At 32.8% G+C, this 12,681-nt stretch overlaps 1 protein-coding gene across 1 annotated transcript in view; it reads left to right on the top strand.

The window, feature by feature from the left end:
* The first annotated feature begins 419 nt into the window (after positions 1–419).
* The window catches only part of LOC129232435 (protein gooseberry-like), a 93,175-nt gene continuing 80,913 nt past the window's right edge, over positions 420–12,681 (top strand). Inside the window, exon 1 of the mRNA XM_054866581.1 lies at positions 420–477. Coding sequence (XP_054722556.1) covers positions 420–477 — 58 coding nt within the window. The remainder of the gene's footprint in view (positions 478–12,681) is intronic.

Genomic DNA, 12,681 nt, shown 5'->3' on the forward strand with positions numbered 1-12,681 from the left:
CACCTCATCAGAAGACATAAATCACCTTACAAAACCCATCAACCCCCCCCTCCCCCAGAATCCATTTATTGTTCTATTTACAAACAATGGCCATCAGCTGTCAAGAGAAGCTCGCGGTAGGCGTCGTAAAAACTTTTTCCAAAAACGAAACGCGTGTACGACACAGCCTCCCTAAGGCGGTCCCCCGGTCCACCCCCTCTCAGCCAATCAGCGTCCGGGGCCAGACCCCGCCCACAGTTCGAGCCCTCCGATCCCCGAGATCGGCTTTTACCTGGGAGCAAACTTCCCTTTGAGTCCAGCACGAGTTCTCCGAGTGTTTGTCGTTCCGTGTGTTTGAGATTGCAATTCGACGGGGTGCTCAGACGATTGATACGGGGATTAAAGCGACCAGTTCCGTGTGACCACTCTTCTGTCAACAAATGGCAGTGTCTGCCGCTCTCAATATGAGACCTATATTTGCTGGTTACCCATTCCAAGGTGAGTTTCTCGCATTTTATGCCCGGAAATTCTCATTAGCAACGGTAGTAGCATAAAACTTAAAAGACAATCCAACAGATTTCGGATTACAGGCCTGAGAAATTCCACTAACCTTCCATTAGTGCCTTAAAATTCAGGGTTCGTACGTTCCTTCAAAACTCCTCCAATACTCCTTCATTTTGGAAATTTTTTGGAAGGGCCCTTCAAACTCCTTCATTTTGGTTTTAACTCCTTCAAAACTCCTTCTTTTTTAGTTCAAGAGTACAGAATCTTTCTCTGTGTCAGTAACTTAAAGTACTTCTATCGAAAACTGAAATTTGTCTCAAAGGCGTTTTTAATGTAGTAATATTTATTTTTTTCATTAAAATGTGATTTATAAAATTGAAGCCAGAAAAATTGAAGGTGAAAATATTATTAGATGACTCATACATTCCATAGGTGAAGTATAAAACTTGCTTAAATGGGGCTTGGCTATTTTTTCAAGTTTTAAGATTGCTCTTCCCTCTACCACTCTCAGCAGCAAAAGTCAGGTTGTTCTAATTATTCATTTATAATGTTTAAAAATGCATAAGTCGATGAACTATATTAAGTGATTGTGTTAAAAAAACAATTGTTTAGTTTATCGCAGTTATGATATTGTAAAAAGGGGTCATCCACAAGTGATGTCACGCCTTGAGGGGGAGATGGGTTCATGAAATTTGACTCGGGGAGGAGAGATGGTGACATCACATAGTTATTGTAACAGTAGGTTTATAAAAAAATGTGACATGTGACAAGAGGAGGAGTAAGGAGAAGTGACTTTGACAAAGGAGCAAGGGTGTCAAATATGTTAAAAAGAAGAGCAACATCATTTAATGATAGCCATTTAGTACTCCTTCAAAATCTCATTTTAACTTCTTCAAAACTCCTCCAAAACTCCTTCATTTTATTTCTGAAATTAAGTACGAACCCTGAAATTGTTGGAGGAATTAAAAGAATTTTTTTTCACATTGAAGTCCTCCGAAATTCCATTTGCAATGGTAGTCATTCAAAGTTTGAAGAAAAAATGTTTCACACTGCAAACCTTAAAAATTCCAATTAGCAGTGGTAGTAGGCCAGGGCCTGATTACCGCACAGGCCTACTAGGCCTGGGCCTGGGGCCCCCTCTTCCCTAAGGGGGCCCCAAATTACTTAAAGAATTATGCATAGCATTACAAACTATACAAAAAATACACACATTTTTAAAATAATAGCCTTCAGGGGGCCTCCAAATTATTGTGGGCCTTGGGCCTCACTTTTAGCTAGTCGGGTCCCTGGTAGTAGCATAAAATTTAAAGACAATCTAACAGATTTTCGTATTACAGGACTGAGAAATTCCATTTAACCTTCCATTAGTACCCTTAAAATTGGTGGAGGTATTCAAACAAAAAACTGTTTTCACATTGAAAACCTCGGAAATTCCACAAGCAACAGTTAGCATAAAATTTAAAGATAGTCTAACAGATTTCGTATTACAGACCTGAAAATTTCCATTAACATTCTCCATTAGTGCCTTAAAAATTGGCGGAGGAGTTTCAAAGAAATGTTTTCACATTGAAAACCTCGGAAATTCCACAAGCCAACGGTTAGCATAAAATTTAAAAGACAGTCTAACAGATTTCGTATTACAGACCTGAAAAATTTCCATTAGGCATTCCATTAGTGCCTTAAAATTGGCGGAGGAGTTTCAAAGAAATGTTTTCACACTGAAAACCTCCGAAATTCCACAAGCAATGGCAGTAGCATAAAATTTAAAGATCATCTAACAGATTTTGTGTTACAGACCTGAGAAATTCCATTAACCTTCTATTAGTGCCATAAAATTGGTGGAGGTATTCAAAGAAATTTTTTCACATTGCAAACCTCGGAAATTCCACTAGCAATGGTAGTCATTCAAAGTTTGAAAGAGAATGTTTTACATTGCAAACCTAGCTTAAAATTTAAGGAGAACCTATAGCAGACAACTTCGTATTGCAGACCTTAGGAACTCTATAGAACCTGTATTTTATATAGCCTTCCTTTAGTGCCTTGAGTTTGAGGATTTTTTTCACATTGAAAACCTTGGAAATTCCACTAGCAAGCATAAAGTGTAAAGACAATCTAACGATTTCGTATTACAGGCCTGAGAAATTCCACTAATCTTCCATTAGTGCCTTAAAATTGTTAAAGGAATTAAAAGAATTTTTTTCACATTGAAAACCTCGGAAATTCCTCTAGCAATGGTAGTCATACAAAGTTTGAAAGAAAATGTTTTACACTGCAAACCTTATAAATTTCATTAGCAACGTTACTAGCTTAAAGTTTAAGGAGAAACTATATAGCCGACAACTTTGTATTGCAGACCTAAGGATCTCTATGAACCTAGTGCCTTAAAATTTGAGGAGAAATAAAAAGAAATTTTTACGTATTGAAAACTTTAGAAATCCTATTAGCAATGATAGTAATTAAAAATTTTAAGCAGAAATGTTTTACATTGGCAAAGCAAATTCCATTAGCAATAGTAGTACCTAAAAGTTTTATGAAATATTTTTTCTTTTCTTTCCGAAGGGGATGCATATTGTTTAAGAACCATAGTCTTTTGTACACCTATAGTGCGATGCCCTGATATGGCATGCATTTTTTCAGGTGCTACCCAGATGTCAATGGCATAAAATAAGTTTGACACTCAGTTACTAACCAAATTTAGACAGCTGAGCTCTCGTGATGTGGAATTGCCCTAGGAATTTAATTTAATCGAGAATGGCTGAACCAAATATAAACTCAAGGGGTTTTTAACACGATTCATAATCATGGCGACATGGTCGCCGACAATTTTTTGAATCTCGAAATGCACCGGCGCACAGTGTTTCGATTAATACAAGCTAGCTGGACACAAGTCAAGTTTAGAACTCATCATTTCATCACACAAAGTGTTCCTAAATTAACATGATTTAATTGTTTAAGATGGATATTATTTGTACTGGTAACTGATTTTTTTCTCTAATTTAATTACTCAATCTGATAATTAAACAATATTAAAATTTTTTTGAAGATAAACGAATTAGTTTTTGCTCGTTTAAAACCTTTCAAGTGATGGTAATGATTTTACCCGCTTGTACCCGGGCAAATTTTCTGCATACGATAGCTGCACTATTCCCATTATTATTAAGGCGTATTATCGTCAGCACACTCTAGTACAACACATTTTTTTCTTTAGAATACTTTCTTTCGAGTAGGGATTTGTTTGAAGAATTATTGAAGCACCCAAAGCTTTGGGTAAATAAAATATGTTGTACTCGAGTGTGCTGATTGTAATACTTATTATTAATGGGAAAGCTGTAGCTACTATATACAGAAAATTTTCCCCGGGTACAAATGGGTACAAGTCATTACCATCACTTGAAAGTTTTGAAACAGGCAAAAAAAAAAAAAAAAAAAAATCCGTTGTTCATCTTTTATAATTTTTTTAATGTTGTTTAACTATTAGATAGCTTGATTAAATTAGGGAAAAAAGCACTTACTAGTATAGAAAATATCCATCTTGAACAATAAAATCATAAGAAATTAGGAACACTTTAATTTTGTGTGATGAAATGATGACTGGAACTCAACTGATTTATTCATTTCAAACGTATGTCTGAACCTTATTACTCACGTGACGGAAGAGAGTTAGACGTAAACAAATAACTAAGTATCATGTTTTGGTTTATTGTTTGCATTATCTCAATACCAAAGTTTAGAATTTTGAGCATGACTTTTGTCCACCTCTATGCTGCGTGCAAAGAGGAGAAAATTAAGAGTTATCTTTCGGATTGAAAACTTTAGAACTTCCATTAGCAACAACGGTGCTGCCTTAAAATAGAAGGCAATATAAAAAGTTTTTGACATCCAAATCCTTAGAAATTCCTTTAGCAACGTCAGTGCTTTAAAATTTTAGAAGAAATTAATAGAAAAATTTTACATCAAAATTCAATTAGTGAAGCCAGAGTTTTAAGAGTTAAGCAGAAAATAACAAAAACCTTTAGTATTGTTGAAAAATTTCATTAACAACGCTGGCGCCCTAAAATTTATTTAGATATAAATGACTTTTCATATCGAGAAAATCTTGGAAATTTCAATCTCAAAATTTTAAGGAGAAACTAACAGAAATTTTTGCATTCGAAACCTTAAAAAACTTTACTAGATTTTCTAAGTTTTCTTAATTAATGATTCAAAAGTTTGGTAAAATTCTATTAGTCGACTTTGTCCTTAAATTTTGAGATATTTCAAAAGAAATTTTTGTTTTTTAAATCTTTGCAATACTATGTACAGTCGAAGTATAGTTTCGTAGTATTTGTACTAAAAAAGGATAGAAATCTTTGAGATCTTAAGCGACAAAAGTTGCGTGAGCAATGCTGATGCCATAAAATATGGAACAAAATATTTGCGCTGTAAGACTAAAATAATTTAACAGTAGTAATTAGCTTTAAGCAGTCAAGGTCATATGAATTTCTGTGTATCAAAACATCAAGGGAATCTTTTGAGTTTTAAAGTTTCAACAACTTTCTCTAAAGTAATAAGGCCATTCCTAAAAAAAGTCAACCCTTTGTCCCGCACGTAAAGGTTCATATATTTCATCAAAAAGTAACAATTTTAAAAAGTACTAACGACATTTTTTGCTAAGAAATCACACATAAGTTTGTAATTTGTTTTAAAAAAATTTTTCCTTAATATTTCAAAGTATTATTTTTAATGAAATATATGAGGCGTCACGCGCAGAACAAAATGACTGTTTTCCGTGGAATGGCCCAGAGGCGTCTCAAATGATGCAGCATTATTTATGGGAATCTTTGGTTTTGTTAATATGGGAAATGTAACTAAAAGTTACAGTGACCGAAATTTTTTGCTAAGAAATCACACATAAGTTCGTTATCTGTTAAGAAAAAAAAAAATGTTCATTAATATTTTAAAGTATTATTTTTAATGAAATATATGAGGCGTCACGTGCAGAACAAAATGACTGTTTTCCGTGGAATGGCTCAGAGGCGTCTCAAATGATGCAGCATTATTTATGGGAATCTTTTGTTTTGTTAATTTGGGAAATGTAACTAAAAGTTACAGCGACCGAAATTTTTTGCTAAGAAATCACACATAAGTTCGTTATTTGTTAAGCAGAAAAAAAATATTCATTAATATTTTAATCTATTATTTTTAATGAAATATATGAGGCGACACGTGCAGAGCAAAATGACTGTTTTCCGTGGAATGGCCCAGAAGCGTCTGAAATGGTGCAGCATTATTTGTGGGAATCTTTAGTTTTGTTAATTTGAGAAATGTCACTAAAAGTTAGTGACCGAAATTTTTTGCTAAGAAATCACACATACGTTCATTATTTGTTAGGCAGAAAAAAAAAATGTCCATTAATATTTTAAAGTATTATTTTTAATGAAATATATGAAATGTCACTTGCGGGACAAAATGGCTTTTCCGTGGAATGGCCCAGAAGCGTCTGAAATGGTGCAGCATTATTTGTGGGAATCTTTAGTTTTGTTAATTTGAGAAATGTCACTAAAAGTTACAGTGACTGAAATGAAGCAGAATCCGAGTGTGGCGTGCACAACTCACAACGGCGGATAAAGGACTGTCACACTCGCAATAGAATATGATCCTATAGGTTCCAATGATGTGATAGGTTGAAAATGGGCACTTTCCTCCAGCGCTTTTGCTATGTCTGTCTTCTGCGATGCTACCTTGGAAGAACTGCAGAATACGTTATTTTGCATTTCCTATTCGCTTTACTTCCGGGTTTACACCTCTATTTTGATAAAATCAGAGCACTAGACTGACGTCTACGTGATGTCATTCAATTCATGTGCCATTACAAACTCATTGACGTCTCCGAGGCGTCATTGTATGTCAAGGGGTTGATAGTATATTTGCTCAGTTATCAGGATTTTCCCCTCAGTTATAAACACGTTTCAGAAGTTATATATCTGAATCATAATTCATTTGCTAATAGTCCCCAAGTCATGAAGTTTTATTCAAGTGATTAAAGGGAGTCATTGCCCTAAATACTTTCAAAAATTCGATTTTTTGATTTTGATATATTTTGAAACTTTATTTCAATACCTTCTTAATGATACAAACTTCTTGATCGAGGTCATATTAGAAGTAAGTCAAAATAAGTTTTAAAACAATGTAACCATATTTTGATGAAGTATTATTTTCCCCTTTAAATAACAATGTCTCGAGATGATATTTTTTGAAACTAAAAGTTCCTTTTTCTCAGAAACTAAATTGTGTTAGGCTTTGAAATTTTTACCATCAATTCCATACCTCTAATTGCTTTTTTTTTTTTTTTTTTTTTTTTTTGAGAAAAAATACAGTGACTTACACATCACATAAAAAAAAAAAAAAAAAAAAAAAAAAAAAAAAAAAAACCCTAAGAATACTTTCTCTAAAATTTTACTTCGGTATAGAGAAAAGAGTCTACTCAAGGTACAGAAAAAAAAATCATAATTGTATCTTTAATAGATTTTCAGAAAAAGGTACAATGAACCTGTGCAAATTAACATTGACGGTATAGGGGGGTACCGACTCCCCTTAAAACGATTTCCATTTCAACAGAACATCTTTTTTTGGGCAGTTATATTTCCCGATTTATAAAGATTTCTTCTCCATCAATGAATTTTTTCAACTGTTTTCATAATTCCTATCTTAACCTCACCTTTTGAAATTTAAATTTTTTTCTGGCAGTCATTAAGGCTAGTGGCTAGTTGTCTGTAATTCGTGAAATCGTGACTCAAGTGATTATTTTTTGTTTCTTACTAGCTGATTTTTTTTTTTTGGGGGGGGGGGGTGGAGGAGAAACTTAGATTGAGCTATTAATCATTAAGATTCTCTCTCTCTCTCAATCGAATTTTTCAATGAATTATCAGCATCTTCTTACCGACATCAGAATTATCCTTCTATTATACATCAAACTTTATCGCAAGTTTTAACCAGTTATTTTTCTTTCCTTTAGTCATTGGAGACTTTATTGAAGTGAGCAAAAACATTTCCTTATAGAGTGATTTTTTTCGGGGGGGGGGGGGTTGGGGGGGAGATACTTGGATTGACCTATCAGTACTTACGATTCCTTCTCTTTCCACCATCGAATTTTCCCATCAGTTATCTTCTTCCCAACATCAGTATTTCTCCTCTAGACATTAAACTTTTTCGCGAAAGGGTTTTGATTACAGTCATTTTTCTTCATAGTCATTGAGAGTTGCTTTTATGTTCGTAGTCATAAAGATTTGATTCAAGTGAGTAAAATAATTTCCTTATTAACTGATTTTTTTTTGGGAGAGGGGAGGGGTACTTGGATTGTCCTATAATCATTAGGATTCCTTCACTAGCGCAGCCAGAAATACCTTCTGGAGGGTTTTTTTTTAATCAAAAATACTTTTTGGAGATGTTGTTTTGATCAAAACTACCTCCCGGGGAGTGTTTTTTTTGATCAAAACTACCTTCTGGAGGGTTTTTTGATCAAAAATGCCTCCTGAGGGTGTTTGTTTTTAATCAAAAATACCTTCTAAAGGGGTGTTTTGATCAAAGCAGCTTTTTCATATGCATAAACTATTCTCGTTGAATCTGCATTTATGTTAAAATCAGTGCATCTGGGGGGTGTTTTCATCCCCCCCCCCTTCGCTGCGACACTGGGTACCTTCTCTTTCAAACGAAATTAATTTTCCATCAGTTACTTCCCGTCATCAAGATTTCCCCTCTAGATTGCAGTTATGTTTACGATTGTAGTCAAAATTTTATTTAAGTCACTAAAATGTTTTCCTTAAAAAACTGAATTTTTGCTTTAGACTTTCAAGGATTCCTTCCATCAATCGAATTTTTTCATCAATTATCAGCATTTTCTCAGTCATCATCAGTTCCCCATCAGCCGTTATAGGATTCTTCATACCGTAAGAGTTTTAATTTTCCCCTTATAGTCATTAGGTTATCTTTATGCTCCTTTCTCTCAGTCATGAAAATGTTATTCAAGTCATTAAAATATGTTCCTTAGTAACTAAATTTGCTCTATTAGGATTTTTCTATTAAACAATAGGATTTCCATCTATCAATCAATTATTTTTCATCAATTATCAGCATTTTCTCACAGTCATCCTTTGCTCCTCCGCAGCCATTAGGAGACGTCCCAAATGATGTCATGCTCTAAGGGGGTAGGGGATTCGTGATGTAGTGACACTTTGTGGCAAAGGGGAGGAAGAGGGTAACGAAATGTGTGACATGGCACTTTTTTAACTAACAATATGCGAATGAAAACAGCATGTGACAAAGGGAGGGGATGGGGTAGGGAGAAGTGTGACACTTTGTGACGGGAGGAGCGGGCTCAGATTTGTTGAAGAAGAGTGTGACATTACTTACGAACAGGCCTTTATAGGATTCTTCAAAAGCCGCGAGAGTTTTGAACTTTTTTTCTTTTTCAAACTCATTAGGATCGTCTCCAAGTTCTTTCTCTCAGTCACGAAGATTTTATTTAAGTCATTAAAATATCTTCCTTAGTAGTTGATGTTTTTTTTATTTAGTCACTTAGATTTCCCTTTAATTATCAAAATTGAGTCGGTTTCAATAGTTTTTTTTTTGTTTTGTTTTAGTTAACAGGATTTTTACGAGATCGGCAGAATTTTCCCGTTAGTGCTAAGAATTTTTCTCTAAATCATTAAAATTTTGCACTTATCAGTAAATTTCTGCACTTACTGTTTGGGATTTCTGCTTTATTCTAAAGATTTTCCTCGGCCATTAGCTTTTTCCTTGAAGGACTAAAATTTTCTTTTTCCTTTACTATTTTTCTTTTTCTTTCTTTCTTTTTTTTTTTCATTTAGTCTTTATAGGATTTCTATCATTCGTTAAATGCAGAGTTGCATACAAGTTTTGCATTTCCTTTGCACTTGTATTATGTGCTTTCAAACTAGTGGCAGACGCCCATGGCTCCCATTAATCCTAAATCTTTAAAGATTTTTAAACTCGTTTTCAGACATTTTGTCCACGTTTTTAAATGCCCAACTTTTACTAAAACTCTGTCTTAAAAAATTCTATTGTTGATAAATTAAAATTTTACTAAAGTTTTGGCGACTTTATTAAGAAACAGAGATTACTTGCAGAACTCCTGTCAAAATTCTAGTGAACACCAGTGCTCTATTTAATCCAGTTTGAAGACTTCTGATTAAAAAAAAAAAAAAAGAATATGTAAACAAATTAAAAAATATATATATTTAAAAAATAAACATTTTCGAATGAAGGATTTTTTAATTTCTTTAATATTTTTCTCTTCTTGCCGTTCTTTCATTTTTCATATGAATAACAAAAAGGATGCTTTCTTTCATTTTTTCCGGAACTTAAAAAGAGAGTTCTTAATTTGTTAACGATAGTTGTTATTATTATTAGCAGTAGTAGTACTTGCTAAAATTTTAGTTTTAATTAAAATTTGCAAAATGATTAATTTATGCACTATGTTTTAAATTTCATCATCAAATGAAATTACAAAGATTTTTATTTGCATTTTTACCAAATTATTAAACGTAAATAATTATCGCTAAAATGTTCCCAACTTTTGCGTGATATTTCTGAACTAAATTTTCAGAAACTGCTTTTTGTAAAAGTAATTGGGAGGGCGGGGTGAAGCCTTTTTTTTTTTTTTTTGAAATTCAGATATTTTTCTATTAATAGAATGTAGCAAAAGTGTTGCTTAAATTAGTTCTATGTACGTGCTATGTGCTATGTGTTTGAAATTAGCTATGCAAAACAAATCATATAAGCTTGCTATATACGTGCTTAAAATCAGCTATGAAAATAAAGGCGTTAATAATTGAGTATCAGGGGTGAATTCGTGTCGGGACGCCATTCCGGTACAAGTTTTCTTGAAAAATCAATTTCCCTTTAAAATAAAAAGTTCGAGATTCAGGATTAATTTTTTTATACCGGAAAACTTACTAACCATCCCTGTACATATCCAAAATTAACTGTATAAATAAATTATAAACTTGCTATTTGAAATTAGCAATAAAAAAAGAGTGCATTTTGTAAAACTACAGTGACTCCCAAAAGTCTTCTTACACCTACGACTTTCAACGAAATAGGCCCCAATCCATTGATTAGAACTAATATTTCGGAATAGGTATTTAATTATAAGATCTATGATCAATTTTCAACAAAACTACATAAAAAGTTTTGAAAAAATATTAAAAATTAATTTTTTAAAAATCAAAAACCAAAAACTGCCGGAAGTTTTATCTCACAAAAGTTTTCGTACACTTTATAAAAAGTCTATATAGTATTGAATAATCTAACTTTTGATTAAGTTATTAATTAGTAGAACATCATACAGTATTCATAACGTCTTTTAAACGTCTGGGAATAGATTTCATTCTTTTTCTTCCTTTTTTTTGCGTAATTTCTGAGTAAGTGTTCAACCATATTTCGAGTCTTACTGTTTCTAGCTCTATTTTCGTTTTAAAGCCCTATTTTCGTAATCTAGCCTCCAGATATCTCTAAATACGTTGCATTAAGTTAAAATCTGGAGATTGATGGGGTATTTTCTAAAATTTAGGACAATTTTCGAGGCACTAGACGCAAACGTTGAAAACCATGTGCTTCTTATCGTTATCTTGATAAAAAACAAAGTTGTTTCCAATAACCGAATTTTAGGCTAAGAGTTCAAAATTGGTTTTTAAAATATTTAAAGGAACAGCATGATTCATTATTTCATCAAAATCTTACAAACTACCAAATCCTGATGCTGATATGCACCCTCACACAAAAACACCTTTACCGTCCTGATTAACTGATCCAAATAAGTTGTTAAGATTGAGTTCCTAATTTTTTCTTCTACTTACAGTTATACAACAATTTAACCAAAAATGTTAAAATAATTTTTATCTGTAAGTAAGACGTGATTCTAAAACGTTTTTAGCTTATTTATCATTGATTTTGTGACGAAAAGCGTAAGCTTTCTGTATTTTGCACGACCAAGAAAATTTCTGCGGGAAGAGGTCCCACTTAATCCAGCTAATCAGAGAACTTGGCGAACAATTTCAGGTAAAAATTAAATGTAAAATGTTTCATTTAACTTTTTAAAAACTTTTACAGCACTCAAATGTGCATTTTTCATAATTTTTTTAACTTTAAATCTCCGCTCACGTTTTGTCAACTTTGCCGGTTGAACTTTTCTTACCTTGTTTTCGGTTCGATTCCTTTTTTAAAGCATTTTATCAAGCACTTTACTATACAAACAAATAAATTAACTAATTTTGAGACATTTCAAACCAATTTACCACTACTGTGGGAAAAAAAACTCAAATTTTGAATGGTGTTTGCAGGTTTTTACGAATACCAGCCTTTTTTACAATAATAAGCACAATATTAAGGTATAAATAAACAAAAAATCAAAGTCAAATGACTTATAAGGGTTAACACAATGCAAAAATATTAAATAAACGGCATATGATAATTTTAATCATAAATTTATTCGAAAATATTTGAGTGTACGATGACTTTTGTGGCGTCCTATTTCTCTGTCTCTTCGTTTTCTAACCCATTTCAAAAAGAAGATCCGTCAGTATTTTGAAAAAACCAATGGGTTGTATCTAGAATGACATAGGAATGATGTGAAAAAATATTGGGCTTCATATTCGAATTCAATTTTGAGTTTTCGTCAGTCAATTTTGGTGTTACTAAAAAATTTCAAAGTGTACGAACACTTTTGGGAGACACTGTAGCTGTATAAATAAATCATAAAATTTGTATGTGTTTGAAGTAAATTTATAAATAAACAATAAACTTACTATCTAATGGATATTTTGAAACTGGATAGGTACGGTGTGCGGGACCATATTCGTATTTTTCTGAAAATTTCAGGTTAAATTTAGCCTTTGCTATTTTGTAACAAGGATGTTTGCACTAAAATGCCTGTTCGACATCTGTTTCAAATTTGTACTTATTTCGAAGTTGTTGTGAAACGTGCTGACCACACTGTTTCCTGCTTTATCTGGAACTTCGAGCTGAAATATTTGTTTTTCTGCTTTGTATCAGAAGTACTAATTGAATAAAAGCTTCAATTATCTAGTTTAAATTCGAGTTAAGCATAGAATCAAAGCGCTTTTTATCAGGCTTGAACTTTTAAGGAGTTTTTCTTTTACTGTTTTGCTACAAGATGTTACAGGCCTCCAAAATGTTGTA

The sequence above is a fragment of the Uloborus diversus genome, unplaced genomic scaffold (genome assembly GCF_026930045.1).
Source record: "Uloborus diversus isolate 005 unplaced genomic scaffold, Udiv.v.3.1 scaffold_12, whole genome shotgun sequence".
Classification (NCBI taxonomy): Eukaryota; Metazoa; Arthropoda; class Arachnida; order Araneae; family Uloboridae; genus Uloborus; species Uloborus diversus.